Here is a 21,815-nt window from a genome sequence, read left to right as displayed (position 1 = left end):
GACAGACAGGCAGACAGACAGACAGACAGGGTAGCTGCAGACAGACAGGCAGACAGGCAGGCAGACAGGCAGACAGACAGGGTAGCTGCAGACAGACAGGCAGACAGGCAGACAGGCAGACAGACAGGCAGACAGGCAGACAGGCAGACAGACAGACAGGCAGACAGACAGACAGGCAGACAGGCAGACAGGCAGACAGACAGGCAGACAGACAGACAGACAGACAGACAGGCAGACAGGCAGACAGACAGGCAGACAGACAGACAGACAGGCAGACAGGCAGACAGGCAGACAGACAGGCAGACAGACAGACAGACAGGCAGACAGGCAGACAGACAGACAGACAGACAGACAGACAGACAGGCAGACAGACAGACAGACAGACAGGCAGGCAGGCAGACAGACAGACAGACAGGCAGACAGACAGACAGGCAGACAGACAGGGTGTTAGTTCATGTTGTACAGAGTAGCTGCAGACAGACAGGTTAGTCGAGTCTAGCAGCCCATCTGACAGGAAGCTCCACTGTGGTGTCAGTCAGGAAACTGACCTCAGGCAGGATAAACAGGTGAATAAAGAGTCAGGTTGTGTTTCCACACTTCAGACAGGCGCTTGTTGCTCCGACACACGCGGGTCTAAAAAACGTGCGGCGGACTCTTAAGAGCGAAGTGCTGCTAGATAGAGATGAGTCCTCGCGGCGGTCTGAGTTAAACGGACCCGCGCTGTGCGAACGCGTCTCAGGATGGAGGAGGCGGAGCTCCGGCTGGCCGGGGCGGCGGCGGCGCGGCGGGACCTCCGGGCCCGGGCGGCGCTGGTGCAGGAGGGGAACCGGGAGCTGAAGAGGGAGTACGACGGCGTGCTGGAGCGGCACCGCGGCACGGAGCGCACCTTCAGGGAGGAGAAGCTCCGAGGCTGCCGGCTGCTGGAGGACATGATCTGCAGGAAGCAGCAGGCCGCCGCCCACATGAACAGCCGCAACGAGAGGAGGTCCAGGTACCACCGACACCACCTGCACCACCTGCACCACCTGCACACCACACCACCTGTACACCTACACCACCTGTACACCCACACCACCTGTACACCCACACCACCTGCACACCTACACCACCTGTACACCCACACCACCTGTACACCTACACCACCTGTACACCTACACCACCTGTACACCTACACCACCTGCACCACCTGCACACCCACACCACCTGCACACCTACACCACCTGTACACCACACCACCTGCACACCCACACCACCTGTACACCTACACCACCTGTACACCCACACCACCTGCACACCCACACCACCTGTACACCTGTACACCTACACCACCTGTACACCTACACCACCTGTACACCTACACCACCTGCACACCCACACCACCTGTACACCACACCACCTGTACACCCACACCACCTGCACACCTACACCACCTGTACACCACACCACCTGTACACCCACACCACCTGCACACCCACACCACCTGTACACCTGTACACCTACACCACCTGTACACCTACACCACCTGTACACCCACACCACCTGTACACCTACACCACCTGCACCACCTGTACACCACACCACCTGCACACCTACACCACCTGCACACCCACACCACCTGTACACCTACACCACCTGCACCACCTGTACACCACACCACCTGCCACCTACACCACCTGCACCACCTGCACACCCACACCACCTGCACACCTACACCACCTGTACACCTACACCACCTGTACACCACACCACCTGCACACCCACACCACCTGCACACCACACCACCTGCACACCTACACCACCTGCACACCTACACCACCTGCACACCTACACCACCTGCACACCCACACCACCTGTACACCTACACCACCTGCACCACCTGTACACCACACCACCTGCCACCTACACCACCTGCACCACCTGCACACCCACACCACCTGCACACCTACACCACCTGTACACCTACACCACCTGTACACCACACCACCTGCACACCCACACCACCTGCACACCACACCACCTGCACACCTACACCACCTGTACACCACACCACCTGCACACCCACACCACCTGTACACCCACACCACCTGCACACCTACACCACCTGTACACCACACCACCTGCACACCCACACCACCTGTACACCCACACCACCTGCACACCCACACCACCTGTACACCCACACCACCTGTACACCACACCACCTGTACACCCACACCACCTGTACACCACACCACCTGTACACCACACCACCTGTACACCCACACCACCTGTACACCACACCACCTGTACACCCACACCACCTGTACACCCACACCACCTGCACACCACACCACCTGTACACCCACACCACCTGTACACCACACCACCTGTACACCCACACCACCTGCACACCTACACCACCTGCACACCCACATCAGTCTTACAGACCCACATCAGACCCACATCAGTCTTACAGACCCACATCAGTCTTACAGACCCACATCAGTCTTACAGACCTACATCAGTCTTACAGACCCACATCAGACCCACATCAGTCTTACAGACCTACATCAGTCTTACAGACCTACATCAGACCTACATCAGTCTTACAGACCTACATCAGACCCACATCAGTCTTACAGACCTACATCAGTCTTACAGACCTACATCAGTCTTACAGACCCACATCAGACCCACATCAGTCTTACAGACCCACATCAGTCTTACAGACCTACATCAGTCTTACAGACCCACATCAGACCCACATCAGTCTTACAGACCCACATCAGTCTTACAGACCCACATCAGACCCACATCAGTCTTACAGACCTACATCAGTCTTACAGACCTACATCAGACCCACATCAGTCTTACAGACCTACATCAGTCTTACAGACCTACATCAGTCTTACAGACCTACATCAGACCCACATCAGTCTTACAGACCTACATCAGTCTTACAGACCCACATCAGTCTTACAGACCTACATCAGTCTTACAGACCTACATCAGACCCACATCAGTCTTACAGACCTACATCAGACCCACATCAGTCTTACAGACCCACATCAGTCTTACAGACCCACATCAGACCCACATCAGTCTTACAGACCTACATCAGTCTTACAGACCTACATCAGACCCACATCAGTCTTACAGACCTACATCAGACCCACATCAGTCTTACAGACCTACATCAGTCTTACAGACCTACATCAGTCTTACAGACCCACATCAGACCCACATCAGTCTTACAGACCCACATCAGTCTTACAGACCTACATCAGACCCACATCAGTCTTACAGACCCACATCAGTCTTACAGACCCACATCAGTCTTACAGACCTACATCAGTCTTACAGACCCACATCAGACCCACATCAGTCTTACAGACCTACATCAGTCTTACAGACCTACATCAGACCTACATCAGTCTTACAGACCTACATCAGACCCACATCAGTCTTACAGACCTACATCAGTCTTACAGACCCACATCAGTCTTACAGACCCACATCAGACCCACATCAGTCTTACAGACCCACATCAGTCTTACAGACCTACATCAGTCTTACAGACCCACATCAGACCCACATCAGTCTTACAGACCCACATCAGTCTTACAGACCCACATCAGACCCACATCAGTCTTACAGACCTACATCAGTCTTACAGACCTACATCAGACCCACATCAGTCTTACAGACCTACATCAGTCTTACAGACCTACATCAGTCTTACAGACCTACATCAGACCCACATCAGTCTTACAGACCTACATCAGTCTTACAGACCCACATCAGTCTTACAGACCTACATCAGTCTTACAGACCTACATCAGACCCACATCAGTCTTACAGACCTACATCAGACCCACATCAGTCTTACAGACCCACATCAGTCTTACAGACCCACATCAGACCCACATCAGTCTTACAGACCTACATCAGTCTTACAGACCTACATCAGACCCACATCAGTCTTACAGACCTACATCAGACCCACATCAGTCTTACAGACCTACATCAGACCCACATCAGTCTTACAGACCTATATCAGTCTTACAGACCTACATCAGTCTTACAGACCCACATCAGACCCACATCAGTCTTACAGACCCACATCAGACCCACATCAGTCTTACAGACCCACATCAGACCCACATCAGTCTTACAGACCTACATCAGTCTTACAGACCTACATCAGACCTACATCAGTCTTACAGACCTACATCAGACCCACATCAGTCTTACAGACCTACATCAGTCTTACAGACCTACATCAGTCTTACAGACCCACATCAGTCTTACAGACCCACATCAGACCCACATCAGTCTTACAGACCCACATCAGTCTTACAGACCTACATCAGTCTTACAGACCCACATCAGACCCACATCAGTCTTACAGACCCACATCAGTCTTACAGACCCACATCAGACCCACATCAGTCTTACAGACCTACATCAGTCTTACAGACCTACATCAGACCCACATCAGTCTTACAGACCTACATCAGTCTTACAGACCTACATCAGTCTTACAGACCTACATCAGACCCACATCAGTCTTACAGACCTACATCAGTCTTACAGACCCACATCAGTCTTACAGACCTACATCAGTCTTACAGACCTACATCAGACCCACATCAGTCTTACAGACCTACATCAGACCCACATCAGTCTTACAGACCCACATCAGTCTTACAGACCTACATCAGACCTACATCAGTCTTACAGACCCACATCAGTCTTACAGACCTACATCAGTCTTACAGACCTACATCAGACCCACATCAGTCTTACAGACCTACATCAGACCCACATCAGTCTTACAGACCTACATCAGTCTTACAGACCCACATCAGTCTTACAGACCTACATCAGTCTTACAGACCTACATCAGACCCACATCAGTCTTACAGACCTACATCAGACCCACATCAGTCTTACAGACCCACATCAGTCTTACAGACCCACATCAGACCCACATCAGTCTTACAGACCCACATCAGTCTTACAGACCTACATCAGTCTTACAGACCCACATCAGACCCACATCAGTCTTACAGACCCACATCAGTCTTACAGACCCACATCAGACCCACATCAGTCTTACAGACCTACATCAGTCTTACAGACCTACATCAGACCCACATCAGTCTTACAGACCTACATCAGTCTTACAGACCTACATCAGTCTTACAGACCTACATCAGACCCACATCAGTCTTACAGACCTACATCAGTCTTACAGACCCACATCAGTCTTACAGACCTACATCAGTCTTACAGACCTACATCAGACCCACATCAGTCTTACAGACCTACATCAGACCCACATCAGTCTTACAGACCCACATCAGTCTTACAGACCTACATCAGACCTACATCAGTCTTACAGACCCACATCAGTCTTACAGACCTACATCAGTCTTACAGACCTACATCAGACCCACATCAGTCTTACAGACCTACATCAGACCCACATCAGTCTTACAGACCTACATCAGTCTTACAGACCCACATCAGTCTTACAGACCTACATCAGTCTTACAGACCTACATCAGACCCACATCAGTCTTACAGACCTACATCAGACCCACATCAGTCTTACAGACCTACATCAGTCTTACAGACCTACATCAGTCTTACAGACCCACATCAGACCCACATCAGTCTTACAGACCCACATCAGTCTTACAGACCCACATCAGTCTTACAGACCTACATCAGTCTTACAGACCCACATCAGTCTTACAGACCCACATCAGTCTTACAGACCTACATCAGTCTTACAGACCCACATCAGACCCACATCAGTCTTACAGACCTACATCAGTCTTACAGACCCACATCAGTCTTACAGACCCACATCAGTCTTACAGACCTACATCAGTGTTTTTGGCTGCAGCTTCCACATCTCAAGACGTTGTAATATTTAAATGAGTTCCAGGCAGCACCTTTCATTCAATTCTAATGAATAAATCTTAAAAAATTGCATCTCATTCCCCTCATATGCAATTGTTTTTGAGCATTCTTAAGCATTATTTAATAAAAATACTGCATAGACTGCATGTAAAGAATCACATCACAATATTTGGAAACACATGCAATATACCTTCTACCATGGCTGTCTGTAGGAATACTGGATAGATATAGAGTATGTAGAGTCTGCCGGCTCTATCTCTGTCTGTCAGTCTGACTCTACTGAGAGATGAAGGACAGTGCAGACTGCTGCTGGCTGCCTGCTGCTGGCTGCCTGCTGCTGGCTGCTGGCTGCCTGCTGCTGGCTGCCTGCTGCTGGCTGCCTGCTGCTGGCTGCCTGCTGCCTGCTGCCTGCTGCCTGCTGCTGGCAGCCTGCTGCTGTCAGCCTGCTGCTGGCTGGCTGCTGCTGGCTGCCTGCTGCTGTCAGCCTGCTGGCTGCCTGCTGCTGGCTGCCTGCTGCTGGCTGCCTGCTGCCTGCTGCTGTCAGCCTGCTGGCTGCCTGCTGCTGGCTGCCTGCTGCTGGCTGCCTGCTGCCTGCTGCTGTCAGCCTGCTGCTGGCTGCCTGCTGCCTGCTGCTGGCTGCCTGCTGCTGGCTGCCTGCTGCTGGCTGCTGGCTGCCTGCTGCTGGCTGCTGGCTGCCTGCTGCTGGCAGCCTGCTGCTGGCTGCTGGCTGCCTGCTGCTGGCTGCTGGCTGCCTGCTGCTGGCAGCCTGCTGCTGGCTGCTGGCTGCCTGCTGCTGGCTGCTGGCTGCCTGCTGCTGGCTGCCTGCTGCTGGCTGCCTGCTGCTGGCTGCTGGCTGCCTGCTGCTGGCAGCCTGCTGCTGGCTGCTGGCTGCCTGCTGCTGGCTGCCTGCTGCTGGCTGCTGGCTGCCTGCTGCTGGCTGCCTGCTGCTGGCTGCCTGCTGCTGGCTGCTGGCTGCCTGCTGCTGGCTGCTGGCTGCTGGCTGCCTGCTGCTGGCTGCCTGCTGCTGGCTGCTGGCTGCCTGCTGCTGGCTGCCTGCTGCTGGCTGCTGGCTGCCTGCTGCTGGCTGCTGGCTGCCTGCTGCTGGCTGCCTGCTGCTGGCTGCCTGCTGCTGGCTGCTGGCTGCCTGCTGCTGGCTGCTGGCTGCTGGCTGCTGGCTGCCTGCTGCTGGCTGCCTGCTGCTGGCTGCCTGCTGCTGGCTGCCTGCTGCTGTCATGGCCGCCTGGAGGATGAAAGCAGTGAAACAGAGAAACTAACGCAGGAGGAACCCAGCTATCTGATCACAGCCTGCTCAGTGAGGAACACACAAGTTACTTTGGAAACTAACTCGTTACTTTACTTTGTTACTTTCCCTAAATAGTTACTTTGCTAAGTTAGTCTTTATTAAAATTAACTCGTTAGAGTACTTTCATGTTACCCACTTAAAATCAAGCCTGTAAAATCTGCTGATGTCATCACTCTTACTGTATAGAAATCATCACTAAGTAACAATCTGCCGTTATCTAAAGAAAACATGGAGGTCTTTCAGTCAGCTGATCTGTCTGCTGTCAGAATAACCAGCAGACTGACTCACAAGCTTCCAGTTCAGATGTTCAGAGGTTAAAGGTTAGATAGTGAAAGATAAACTTAGTTACAGAATGTTCTTATCCTTCTCTTCCATCAGTTCACAGTAATGTTCTGCAGTTTGTTGTGTCTGACAGCGAGTCGTGACCTGCAGCAGCCTGCTTTAATAACATCATGTAGCGCAATACTTTCTTTTTTTTTTATTTGCACTAACTAAACGTTTAACCATTTGAAAGAAAAATAAAAGTAGTGAAATGTAAGTTTGAGAAAGTAGCTAACTGAAGTCAGGGCTCAGCACTGATAGGCTCATATTTACATCCTTACGTAACGAGGTCATTAGGAACATCAGAAAAGCCAAAGCTGGGTTCTTCATAAAAGTGATAAACGAAGCAAGAGGCAATGGGAAAGTGATCTGGAAAAACCTTCACAAACTAACCGGGAAAGATGATGATCAGTCTACACAGCAGCTTGAAATCAAAGTGAATGGAACTTTAACCCAAGATCCTACTATGATTTCAGGTATTTTTAATCAGTTTTTTATAGAGTCTGTTCAGGAGTTGGCTCAAAGCTCTCAAACCACAGCCACTGAACTGGCCCCCATGGACAACACAAAACCAGTTTTTTCAATTCCAGAAACATCCGACGCAGCAGTGGAGAAAACTATCAGCTCTCTGAGGAACTCGAAAACAAAAGATGTCCATGGCTTAGATACTGCATTCCTGAAAAAGCACAAGAACACCCTCGTCCGCCCGACTGCTCATCTGATAAACCTGTCCATCAAGCAGGGCATCTTTCGTTTGCTGCCGTTACTCCTATATTCAAATCTGGAGACCCAACAGATGTTGGCAGTTTCAGGCCTATCAGCATCCTACCAGTCTGATCCAAGGTGGCAGAGAAATGGGTGACAGAGCAGCTGACAGCACATCTGAGTCAGGGCCATAACCCTTTGCATCCTATGCAGTTTGGGTTTAGGTCCAATCATTCGACGGATACAGCTAACTGCTATCTTCTAGAGTGCATAAAATCTAAAATGGACAGGGGGTGTAGTTGGTGCTGTCTTTTTAGACCTAAGGAAGGCCTTTGATACAGTGAATCACAAGGTCCTCTTATCTAAACTATCCTCCTTCAATTTCTCTACTGCCGGCATCAGTTGGATGACTTCATATCTGTCCAACAGGAAGCAAGCTGTTCGTATAGGAGACTGTATCAGCGGCCCTCACAGTGGATACTGGTGTTCCCCAAGGATCCATACTGGGCCCGCTCCTTTTCAGCTTATATATAAATGACCTCCCATCCGCATGCCCATCTGTCAGTCTCCAAATGTACGCTGATGATACCGTTCTCTACACTCATGCAAAAAATCGACAGGCTGCATACAAACTATCTGAAGCAGGCCAGTGTATCAGACCGGCTGAACCAGTCATGCCTGCACCTGAATGTCGGTAAGATCGTTTGCATGTTTTTCTCCAAAACAACTACAGAGGTCCATCAGCCGGATGTGTTGTTTAATAACGGTGAAAAACTTAAGGTGGTATCATAATTCAAATACCTCAGCATCATTTTGGATTCAAATTTAACATTCAAAAAACACATAAAGAAGCTTATCCATACCGTGAAGTTTGGTCTTGCCAATTTCAGATTAATTCGTCCCTACCTGTCAACTGAAGCAGCCCTGCTGTATGCACGCAGTGATCTGTCATACTGTATCACAAGCTGGTCGCAAGCAGGATCAACCACCTTACATCAACTCGAGTCCCTCTATAAACTACAGATCATGGACAAGAAGCCTCACAGATATCACCACTGTCACATCATTCAAAAGTATAATTTACTCACCCTGGACAGTCTTAGACTGTATAATGACGCCTGCCTTGTTTTTTAAAATCCTTCATGGTCTTGCCCCCCCACCAATGAGTCAGTTTGTGGCCAGAAAGGACAACGACAGACCCACAAGGTCCACATCCAGAGGGGACTGTGTTGTTCCGTACTTCTGGACGTTCAGCCGTCTCTGTCCGAGCCTCGCAGCACTGGAGCCCTCTGCCCACGTCAGGACCCCCTCTGCCCTCTGCCCACGTCAGGACCCGCTCTGCCCTCTGCCCACGTCAGGACCCGCTCTGCCCACGTCAGGACCCGCTCTGCCCACGTCAGGACCCGCTCTGCCCTCTGCCCACGTCAGGACCCGCTCTGCCCACGTCAGGACCCGCTCTGCCCTCTGCCCACGTCAGGACCGCCTCTGCCCACGTCAGGACCTGCTCTGCCCACGTCAGGACCCCCTCTGCCCACGTCAGGACCCCCTCTGCCCTCTGCCCACGTCAGGACCCCCTCTGCCCTCTGCCCACGTCAGGACCCGCTCTGCCCACGTCAGGACCCGCTCTGCCCACGTCAGGACCCGCTCTGCCCTCTGCCCACGTCAGGACCCGCTCTGCCCTCTGCCCACGTCAGGACCCGCTCTGCCCTCTGCCCACGTCAGGACCCGCTCTGCCCACGTCAGGACCCCCTCTGCCCACGTCAGGACCCCCTCTGCCCACGTCAGGACCCGCTCTGCCCACGTCAGGACCCGCTCTGCCCACGTCAGGACCCGCTCTGCCCACGTCAGGACCCGCTCTGCCCACGTCAGGACCCGCTCTGCCCTCTGCCCACGTCAGGACCCGCTCTGCCCTCTGCCCACGTCAGGACCCGCTCTGCCCACGTCAGGACCCGCTCTGCCCACGTCAGGACCCGCTCTGCCCACGTCAGGACCCGCTCTGCCCTCTGCCCACGTCAGGACCCCCTCTGCCCACGTCAGGACCCGCTCTGCCCACGTCAGGACCCGCTCTGCCCTCTGCCCACGTCAGGACCCCCTCTGCCCACGTCAGGACCCGCTCTGCCCACGTCAGGACCCGCTCTGCCCACGTCAGGACCCGCTCTGCCCACGTCAGGACCCGCTCTGCCCTCTGCCCACGTCAGGACCCGCTCTGCCCACGTCAGGACCCGCTCTGCCCACGTCAGGACCCGCTCTGCCCTCTGCCCACGTCAGGACCCGCTCTGCCCACGTCAGGACCCGCTCTGCCCTCTGCCCACGTCAGGACCCCCTCTGCCCACGTCAGGACCCGCTCTGCCCTCTGCCCACGTCAGGACCCGCTCTGCCCACGTCAGGACCCGCTCTGCCCACGTCAGGACCCGCTCTGCCCACGTCAGGACCCGCTCTGCCCTCTGCCCACGTCAGGACCCGCTCTGCCCTCTGCCCACGTCAGGACCCGCTCTGCCCACGTCAGGACCCCCTCTGCCCACGTCAGGACCCGCTCTGCCCACGTCAGGACCCGCTCTGCCCACGTCAGGACCCGCTCTGCCCACGTCAGGACCCGCTCTGCCCTCTGCCCACGTCAGGACCCGCTCTGCCCACGTCAGGACCCGCTCTGCCCACGTCAGGACCCCCTCTGCCCACGTCAGGACCCCCTCTGCCCACGTCAGGACCCGCTCTGCCCACGTCAGGACCCGCTCTGAAAAACTGTCTCAAAGAACACCAGCTGTACCCAGAACTAAATCTCCAGCTCCTGTGTGAACCACCTCCATTTATTCAAGTGTGGACATTGCATTTACTGATTCTTTTTAATGCTGCTGTACTGTTAATGTTTCCTAACATAATGTACTGTTTTTTTCTTTTTTTTTTTTTTTTTACTTTATTGTAATTGTTATGTTGTTGACCTGCCCGGGGACTACAGATGTAAATTAGCCTCTTGGCTAACTCTGACACATTTACATTGAAGTGTGAACTAAAATGTTGATTGATTTGTACTGTCCCTGCCAAATAAATCTTAAAATAAATAAATAAATAAAATAAATAATAACTGATGACATAAATTGAAAAAACTAACGTGTTAAATTACTCGTTACCGCAAAAAAGTAATCTGATTACTCGAACATGTTACTGTGGCGTTTGGTGAGGAACCTCTGTGTTAATGAAGCTGTTTGACTTGTCTCTGTTTCTGTCAGAGCAAGAGAAGCCAATCTACAGAAAGAACTGCAGACTGCTGCCAGGATGAACGTCAGTATAGACGGGTAAGACCTCCAGTCTCTGTTTGAACCTGCCCAGGTCTCCACAAGTCACGATGAAACCGCATTTTGAGAGCAATTCGCTCTCATGTGATGTATTTCCTGTTGAAACAGGATGTTGAGGCGGGACATAACGCAGGGAGGGATCACTCAAAAGCCTAAACCAATGGGAGATCAGTTAGGGAGAGAAAGGCAGTTTGATTTGAGAGGAGGGGCGGAAGGCATTTATTAAGTAGGTGTATATTATGGTCTGTTAACCCACTACGTTACTGTACAGTAGATTGTAGGCCTGTAGATGACAGTCGTATCCTCAGCAACTTACAACAGAGTTCCCATCCTGGAGGAGTTTATTTTAAAATGTTTTCCAGGACTGGAAATGTTTTGTAAAGTTGTAAAATATCAGTAAACCTTTGGAAAGTCATGACATTTTAAATAGTTTTTTTGTAAACTTGAAAATATAATTTACAGGAGTACAAAACAAAACAGAACACATTTTCAGTGTCATAGCATCTGTAACGGTTTGCTTTTCATTACAGTGCAGTGATGAAACTTTGGTCTGAAATTATGGAAACGTTATGGAATTTAATTTGTAAAATAAGTGTGGGAGCGAGCAGGTCTAGGACACTGGCAGGACAAATGTCCGTTGATAGACACACATGGGCTGTGGTGGAAATCGAACCCGTGAACTTTCAGTTACGGGACGGTCTCTAACACCAGGCAGAACCCTGGACCTCACACCAGGTTCCTGCACAGTGCTGCAGGTTTGGAATAGGCTGGAAAATCCATTTCATCATTTCCAGGTCTTGAAAAAATTTGCAGTAGGATAAAAAATGTTATTTTATTGAGCTACAGTGAAAGAGTAATGTTGTGTTCTGCTGTTCCAGTTCTGCAGGTTCTAGTTCTCTCAGTGCTCCATCCTCCAGATCTGCTTCTCCAAAGAGCGAAACCCAGGAATCGACGGAGAGACGCCACACTCGCCTCTTCAGGTTTGACACAGTCATTTCATTATCATATCAAAGGTTGCTCAGTGTATTATACAACTTATTTTATATATAAAAACTTTAAAAAACCTTGAGAAACCTTGAGGGGTTCTTCAAATTGCAACCATAAGGGAACCCCAGAAGGTTCCTTGAGGAACTCATAAACTTCATAAAGGGTTCAGGGATATTAAGAAGGCCGCAGTGCTTCTCCAGCCTGCTGAAAACCTGCTGGAAACCCTGCAGTGTTAGTCCGGTTTATTTAGCTGTGAAATATTCAGACAGAATCCGACCAGCAGATTCTTTAAAGGGTTTTTTCCTTCTAGGTCGGCGTCGGCAACGTCGCCACGGATACTCACTTCCATCAAGGAGCTGTTTGAGTGAGTTCTGCCATGCTGTTTATTTTTAGTGCTGTTTAACCTTTATTTAACCAGATTAGTGCCACTGAGATTAAGAGTGTGTTCTTCAAGAGAGACCTGGGCTAAAAGTTTGGTTCTGACTGAAGCTGCCAGTCGTTAGTTATGGAGCCTCTCTCACTCTGGCGGTCTGGCGGAGTTGGCGTGAACCGCCTCGCCGTCAGGTGAGAAGAAGCGGCTGGCGGCTCCTGGTGTATCGGAGGAGGTCGTATCTTTCTATTAAACCGTCCCTCTGCCCCCTAAACGCCCGCAGAGAGTTACACATCAGATTTTAGCCTGGTTGAATAATAAGAACGGGTGCTAGCCTGGTTAAATATAGTGCTGCAGTAATGACACATACTGTAGCTCAGCCTCACAAGACGCTTTCGTACGTAAACTTCTCCTTTTCTGCTTTTGAAGAATTCGTCTCTGAGGGCCGGCTTGATAAAAGTCTTAAAGGATTAGTTCCTCAAACATTTTCTGGACATATGAGGGTTTAACTGGACAGATGAGAGGAATAATACTAGTCAGAAGAGTCTAAACGAACAGTTCACAAAATGCTTTAACAATCAAAATGGGATGGACGGACGGACGGACGGGATGCTGCAGATCTTTCTTCAGGAAGACTTTAGGACTTCCTGTTTCCTCCTTTATTTCCTGTCTTCATCGTCATGACAACAGGAACAACAGGCTCTTACTCAGTTTGTGTTCTTGTGTTCTCCATGACGCGATTTACGTAATATCTAACCGCTGAGGCACGATTCCTAAAATGCAGAACACGTGGCGAGATGTTCCATCTAAACACAGACGGGTGTGAAACCTGACGGACAAACCAGCAGCAGCTCTCAATTCAATAACATCTCAACTTTTGTTAGTGGTTCACACTGATCCATGGAGGGAATAACAGGCGGACCAGTTCTCCAAGTTGAAATGTAATTGGATTAAGTGCTGCTTGGTGGATTATATGATGCTGAATTGTAGAGCGGCTTCTGGAGATTCACAAAAGTCCTGAGTCATGGTCTCTGGGGTCTGAACCTCTGCTGATGAGCGAGGGACGAACAGCGTGACGCTCTCTCCATACGAGCCAGTGGAGCGAGTAGAGCTGTAAAATGACTGACTTCCACTGCGTCCAACACTAATATCGACTATTTCTGCTTTCAGGGTTCCTCTGTTCAGGAACCTTGTATTATTTCACCCATTTAAAGAACAGAACGATTAGCAAACCAGGGTTAGGGTTAGGAGGGAAAAAAATGAATCCGGATAGAATCTGAAACACCTGACAGGAATATGCATCTGGTTAGTGTTGCTAGCTAAAACTGAGGACCTGGATGGAGACAGGGTGTTGGGTTGCTGCGTCTGTTCACAAGCTCAGATTTTCTTACAGTTTACTGTCTTTTATGAGAAGGTTTTCTGTGCTGAAATCTATAAACCTTTTTCAGTAACACTTTACATTAAGTTTCATTAACTAATGTTAAGTAATGCATTTACTAACATGAATTAAACATGAATAACAACATTAACAACAATTAGTTCATATTAAATGCACATGAACAACTCCATTAAATAATGTTATTCTACGTTTGTTAATGTCAAAGTATTGTCTGAACTGAAGCCGAACTCTGTCTTCAGCATCCTGACTGAGCTAAAGTCACAACAAGCGTTACCCAACATGAACAGTGTGTTCATGTGATTTAGTAAACCTGTTGATGTGACTGTAACATTAACTCATCTTTGTTCATGTTGTTGTTCGTGTTTAATTCATGTTGGTAAATGCATTAGTTAACATTAGTTAATGAACACTTAATGTAAAGTGGTCTGTATCAGCCTGCTGGTGAGGAAAGTGCAACAGTAGTCAGTGTTTCTGTTCTCGTTACATCCAGCCTGACAGCAGATAACTGAGTGTCATTTTCTATTTCCATTTTGACTGAACTGACCTGTGTGTGTGTGTGTGTGTGTGTGTGTGTGTGTGTGTGTGTGTAGGAGGAAGAGGCGTGGTAACTCGGTGTGCAGTGTGGAGGAGGATCTGTATTCTCCAGTAGGATTCTGTCTGGCTGCCAGAGTCCCTGCCAGAGCCCTGCAAGTCCTGGTACTGTGTACAAGACATAGAGGAGACATAGAGGAGACATAGAGGAGACATAGAGGAGACATAGAGGAGACAGAGAGGAGACACAGAGGAGACACAGAGGAGACATAGAGGAGACACAGAGAAGACATAGAGGAGATATAGGAGACATAGAGGAGACAGAGAGGAGACATAGAGGAGACAGAGAGGAGACACAGAGGAGACATAGAGGAGACACAGAGAAGACATAGAGGAGACACAGGAGACATAGAGGAGACATAGAGGAGACAGAGAGGAGACATAGAGGAGACATAGAGGAGACATAGAGGAGACATAGAGGAGACACAGGAGACATAGAGGAGACATAGAGGAGACAGAGAGGAGACAGAGAGGAGACATAGAGGAGACATAGAGGAGACAGAGAGGAGACATAGAGGAGACAGAGAGGAGATCTAGAGGAGACAGAGAGGAGACATAGAGGAGACACAGAGGAGACATAGAGGAGACATAGAGGAGACATAGAGGAGATATAGGAGACATAGAGGAGACATAGAGGAGATATAGGAGACATAGAGGAGATATAGAGGAGACATAGAGGAGATATAGAGGAGACATAGAGGAGACACAGGAGACATAGAGGAGACATAGAGGAGATATAGAGGAGACATAGAGGAGACATAGAGGAGATATAGAGGAGACATAGAGGAGACACAGGAGACACAGAGGAGATATAGAGGAGACATAGAGGAGACACAGAGGAGACACAGAGGAGACACAGAGGAGACACAGAGGAGACACAGAGGAGACATAGAGGAGACACAGAGGAGACACAGAGGAGACACAGAGGAGACACAGAGGAGACACAGAGGAGACACAGAGGAGACACAGAGGAGACAGAGAGGCTACATATAACCAACTATACTATATCAACTATATGACAGCTGGTACCAGGGTCAGAAAGTAACTGTGGATAGAAATAAAAAAAATAAGCGGGTAAAATGTGCCCCTGATAATTATGAGTAGCCTTCATCACGTTTTACCCTGTTCACATTTATTTTCATTGAGTTGTTAAATTGTGTGAATAGGACTTCTGTCCCACATGAGCCACTGTAGGTAATGGGTGGGAGCCTATGACCGGGTCTTTCCAGTGCATTCTGGGAGAGACTGAGTGGTTTTTTTTAGTGAGTACACAGCCTGAGGCAGTAGAAAATAACACAAACAACACAAACAAAAACCACTGAGGCAACAGAAACTAAACCACCCAGCATGGTAAGACCTGGGGCCTGTACTACGAAGCAAGTTCAACAAAGTCAGGGTATGTTTGAGTTAGCCGGCTTCACTAAACCTAACATTGGTGATTCTGATAACCGGTCTCACGTAGCTGGTTATCAACTGGCTTTGTCAACCCAGGATTTACCTATCAGCTATGAGTGCGTTCACATAAAAGAGGCGGGGTTTGTAACAAATAGCCAATCACTTGCAACATGGACAGATCCATATCAGACAATTCGGATAAGATAAGATGAAACTATTGATCCCCGTGGGGAAATTAGATAGTTGTGCAGCAAAAGTAATATGATTCAGTGGGGAAAAGGACATAGAATATAAGCGCAAAACTATAAAAATAAGTAATAGCCTAAATAGGCGAAAATAATAAAATAGGCTAATCAAACAATAAAAGCCATAAACAATAGACCTAATTATAGGATGATATAAGCCCTAATATTTCCTGCTGACATTTTCAACATGGGTATCGGAAAGAAATGGATAGCTACTAACATTGGGTTCTTCTCTCAAGAAGAACAAATTCTTATAATGAATAACTGTCAGCATTACAAAACATAACCGCGAAAAGTAAAAGTTGTTTCTGCTTCCAAGGCTAGAGAGGATTACTGGAGGAACTGCCCCGTCATTAGGACACAGTGGGCATATTTTCATTGATAAAATAGTTTGTGGACACATTGAGGCTGTAAAAAGATTTTCTATTCATAAAGTCGGCCTCATGTTCTTCGGGGCTGCGGTAATGGAATATGAATAGCCGACATTGAACCAAACACTGTCGGGAATCCAATTAAATAAAGTCAGCGCAATTAATATATGCAACAGTAACTTTAATCCATTAATAATATGGTCAGTTAAGTAGCCTACCTGCTATATCTCCGATATAATAAGTTATCATGGAAAACAACGTGATTCTACTGGTCTGTAAACACGTCGCCCTGAACAGCACTTCTTACTGTCTGTTCATTCAAAAATAACAGTTTTCATTTTTTTATTGTGATTTTCATTTGTATATTTGTCCATATCGGGATCCTGTAGGAATGGTGACTCCCTGTTTCCAGAGAGCTGATTGGTCAGAAGGCCTTTCATACGTTTTGATCCGATACCCTGAACTGAAGCTGCTCCGGAGCAGGTTAGCCGTGCAGCATCAGTTACCATGGTGATCTACCCCGGTTAAAAGTGAACCACCTTCGTGAGACCGAAAAGCCAGGGTTAAACCCAAAGCTAGCTCGCTAACCCCAAATCCTGCTTCGTAGTACAGGCCTCTGGACAGCAGGGTGAAGCCGGACTGAGGACAGAGTCTTCTGGAAGCTGCTGCCAGTTTCCAGAAGTTCAAACTGATCTTACTGATACAAACTGAGTTTTGTCAACATGCAAATGCATTATTTCACAGTTCAATAAAATTATCCACAAATGGACCAAAACACCTTATAAATCAGATCAAGGGGGCAAAAAAATAATAATTTCTGACCCTGCCTGGTGATATAATACACAGAACATGTAGAACATGTAGAACATAGAGAACATGTAGAACATATAGAACATAGAGAACATGTAGAACATGTAGAACATATAGAACATAGAGAACATAGAGAACATGTAGAACATAGAGAACATAGAGAACATGTAGAACATAGAGAACATATAGAACATGTAGAACATAGAGAACATAGAACATAGAGAACATGTAGAACATAGAGAACATGTAGAACATGTGGAACATAGAGAACATAGAGAACATGTAGAACATATAGAACATAGAGAACATGTAGAACATAGAGAACATATAGAACATGTAGAACATAGAGAACATAGAGAACATATAGAACATAGAGAACATGTAGAACATAGAGAACATGTAGAACATATAGAACATAGAGAACATGTAGAACATAGAGAACATATAGAACATGTAGAACATAGAGAACATAGAGAACATATAGAACATAGAGAACATGTAGAACATAGACAACATATAGAACATGTAGAACATGTGGAACAGAGAACATGTAGAACATATAGAACATGTAGAACATATAGAACATAGAGAACATGTAGAACATAGAGAAAATGTAGAACATGTAGAACATAGAGAACATGTAGAACATAGAGAAAATGTAGAACATGTAGAACATAGAGAACATGTAGAACATAGAGAACATGTAGAACATAGAGAACATGTAGAACATGTAGAACATAGAGAACATGTAGAACATATAGAACATAGAGAACATGTAGAACATATAGAACATAGAGAACGTGTAGAACATAGAGAACATGTAGAACATAGAGAACATGTAGAACATAGAGAACATGTAGAACATAGAGAACAACACCAACTAAATCAGTCAAACCTGCTGCTCATAGAACACTTGCAGTACAATACAGAACAATCAACAGCAACATCAAACAGCTGTTTAGTTAGGACAGGTCTCATGTCACTGAGCCCAAAATAACACTAGACCAGACTAGACTAGACCAGACTAGACCAGATTAGACTAGACTAGACTAGACTAGACCAGATTAGACTAGACTAGACCAGATTAGACTAGACCAGATTAGACTAGACAAGACTAGACCAGAGTAGACTAGACCAGATTAGACTAGACTAGACCAGACTAGACCAGATTAGACTAGACAAGACTAGACCAGAGTAGACTAGACTAGACCAGATTAGACTAGACTAGACCAGATTAGATTAGACTAATTATTAGATTAGACTAGACTAGATAGACTTGATTAGACTAGACTAATTCAGATTAGATTAAATTAGACTAGATTAGATTAGCTCAGACTAGATTATATTAGATTAGATCAGATTAGGTTAGATCAGATTAGGTTAGATCAGATTAGGTTAGATCAGATTAGGTTAGATCAGATTAGATTAGATCAGATTAGGTTAGATCAGATTAGGTTAGATCAGATTAGATTAGATCAGATTAGGTTAGATCAGATTAGGTTAGATCAGATTAGGTTAGATCAGATTAGATTAGATCAGATTAGATTAGATCAGATTAGATTAGATCAGATTAGGTTAGATCAGATTAGATTAGATCAGATTAGGTTAGATCAGATTAGATTAGATCAGACTAGACTAGATTAGATGAAACTATTGATCTCTGTGGGGAAATCGTTACAACAGCAAACAGTAACAGGATACAGTAAAGATAAATAGAATATAAATAAGAATAGAACAGATTTGGGTATTCAGCAGATTTAACTGACAGCATGTTTAGTGAAGTGCATTATGGGAAGTCTGGATTACAGCATTATGAGGCTGGGCAGCATAACAGCAGTAACACTTACTCAGGTGAAAAAGGAATTAGTGCATAATATTGATTTGAAAATCTTATCAAAATATTAAATAATAGATAACAATGGTGAGAGTGAAACCTATCATATATCAATTAATTAAAAACAAATACAGATTTAAAATTAGGTCAATAAACATATCAATAACACAGACAAAGGAGAGAGAGAGGATGAGGTGATGCAAGAGTTAATATATTCACCACAACCCAGGAAGTAACGCTGCACACACGCACACACACACACACACACACACACACACACACACACACACTGCTCATCAGGACAAAGTGCCTCTGTATTTGAGACAGAGCTTCTCTGTCTTCATCTCATTACCCATAATGCCTCTCTCTCTCTCTGTCCACCACTTCCTCAAGACACATTTATTTATCAAGAGCAAACTGAACTTATAGGTTCACAAACCCAGAAAACAACAGTGTGTGTGTGTGTGTGTGTGTGTGTGTGTGTGTGTGTGTGAGAATGTGGTGGTGAATACATTAACTCTCTCTCTCTCTCTCTCTCTCTCTCTCTCTCTCTCTCTCTCTGTCTATGTGTTATTGATATATTTACTGACCTAATTTTAAATCTGTATTGTTTTTAATTAATTGATATATGATAAGTTTCACCGTCACCACTATTAACTTGTTTGAATGTTGGGGGGGGTCAGCTCCCAGTAGAAACCAGTAGAGACTGTGTTGTACTGTCAGCTCCCAGTAGAAACCAGTAGACTGTGTTGTACTGTCAGCTGCAGTAGAAACCAGTAGAGACCGTGTTGTACTGTCAGCTGCAGTAGAAACCAGTAGAGACCGTGTTGAACTGTCAGCTGCAGTAGAAACCAGTAGAGACCGTGTTGTACTGTCAGCTGCAGTAGAAACCAGTAGAGACCGTGTTGAACTGTCAGCTGCAGTAGAAACCAGTAGAGACCGTGTTGAACTGTCAGCTGCAGTAGAAACCAGTAGAGACCGTGTTGAACTGTCAGCTGCAGTAGAAACCAGTAGAGACCGTGTTGAACTGTCAGCTGCAGTAGAAACCAGTAGAGACCAAAGCTTGATTCAGTGTGTTCTGGTTGTCAGGACGCTCATGATCAAGGCATCAACGCGGTGAAGTTCAGCGGCAGCTCCGACCTGCTCGCCACCGGAGGAACCGACCGAGTCGTCAAACTCTGGGACGTCAAAGCAGGTACGCCGCCGTCGCCATGGAGACCTGACGCCAGGTTATTGGCCGAGTGTGGAAAAATAACAAAACTGTCATTGGGAATTATGAAGAGTTGAGTTGCCAAATTAATCTGCACCATCTAAAAAGAGTTGAATCTGCTCTGATTGGATGATCGGCAGCACCTTTGGGAGTCTGCAGGTTTCAGCTTCAACCCAACACTACAGCAGGGGCGTTCAGCAGCCCCAACACAGCAAACACCACGTTTAAAAAGAAACGGTAGTGCGCTGAACGTCCTGTTGCAAAGCGTTTACAGGTTGTTACTGGCTGATTGTCGATTGTCCAAATGCGTGACAGGCGTTTGTACCTAGCCGATGGAAATGCAGAATCACCCCAAACAGGATCAAGTGTACCTCAAAAGCTGCAGCAAAATGTTTCACACCGTTGGGAACAAACGTTTTGCACCGTAGCAAAACGATGCGAGGTTTGAGCATGACCCAGATGATTTGACTGGTCCTCCTCTCCGGCTGAAGGTCGCTGATCAGTGGAATCAGCTGCTGCAGTCTTTGGTTGGAATGAAAACCTGCAGACTCTCGGCCTCCATGTTGCCAGGCTGTCTGTTCCTGAGGCAGTAGGTAACTAAATGAGACGTCCAACACACTCCACACATTTTGATGATAATAATAAACTTCAGGTAATGTTTAATCTAGTGTTTTGGAGTCGGACTCTGGAATTGCTGTTTTGCTTTTCCACTAGTCTGCTTCCAGATCCTGAATCTGGTTCCTCCATTCAGAGAGTCTGGTGTTTCCCTCGCCAACGGCTTGTTCTCACGCTGAGAAACAATCGAGCCAATCAGAGCCTTTGTAGGTGGGACTAAACTTTGAACCGTTCCTACTGCGGTTTTTCACTGGCGCAGAATACATTTGTTGAAATCACCTCGTTAACCAACAGATCGTTTGCAAAAACGTTTTTGTCAAAATCAACCGACATTCTTGGTAAAGGTGGTAAATCCGCTGGGGGCCGGATACGTCGGTCACTAGTGATCGGTTCAGATACGTCGGTCACTAGTGATCGGTTCAGATACGTCGGTCAATAGTGATCGGTTCAGATACG

The 21,815-nt window shown here is 47.4% G+C and overlaps 1 protein-coding gene across 3 annotated transcripts in view; it reads left to right on the top strand.

The window, feature by feature from the left end:
* Nucleotides 1-21,815, top strand: part of atg16l2 (ATG16 autophagy related 16-like 2 (S. cerevisiae)) — a 42,646-nt gene that overhangs the window by 5,390 nt on the left and 15,441 nt on the right. For 2 of the 3 annotated variants that reach the window (XM_078284087.1, XM_078284089.1), the window contains exons 5-10: nucleotides 740-991; nucleotides 11,467-11,532; nucleotides 12,411-12,512; nucleotides 12,830-12,883; nucleotides 14,879-14,984; nucleotides 20,624-20,729. In XM_078284087.1, coding sequence (XP_078140213.1) covers nucleotides 740-991; nucleotides 11,467-11,532; nucleotides 12,411-12,512; nucleotides 12,830-12,883; nucleotides 14,879-14,984; nucleotides 20,624-20,729 — 686 coding nt within the window. The remainder of the gene's footprint in view (nucleotides 1-739; nucleotides 992-11,466; nucleotides 11,533-12,410; nucleotides 12,513-12,829; nucleotides 12,884-14,878; nucleotides 14,985-20,623; nucleotides 20,730-21,815) is intronic. The other variant, XM_078284088.1, reaches the window with a different exon arrangement.

The sequence above is a fragment of the Centroberyx gerrardi genome, chromosome 6 (assembly GCF_048128805.1).
Source record: "Centroberyx gerrardi isolate f3 chromosome 6, fCenGer3.hap1.cur.20231027, whole genome shotgun sequence".
Lineage (NCBI taxonomy): Eukaryota > Metazoa > Chordata > Actinopteri > Beryciformes > Berycidae > Centroberyx > Centroberyx gerrardi.
The sequence above is the reverse complement of the archived record's forward strand: the minus strand, read 5'-3'. Positions and strand labels throughout refer to the sequence as shown.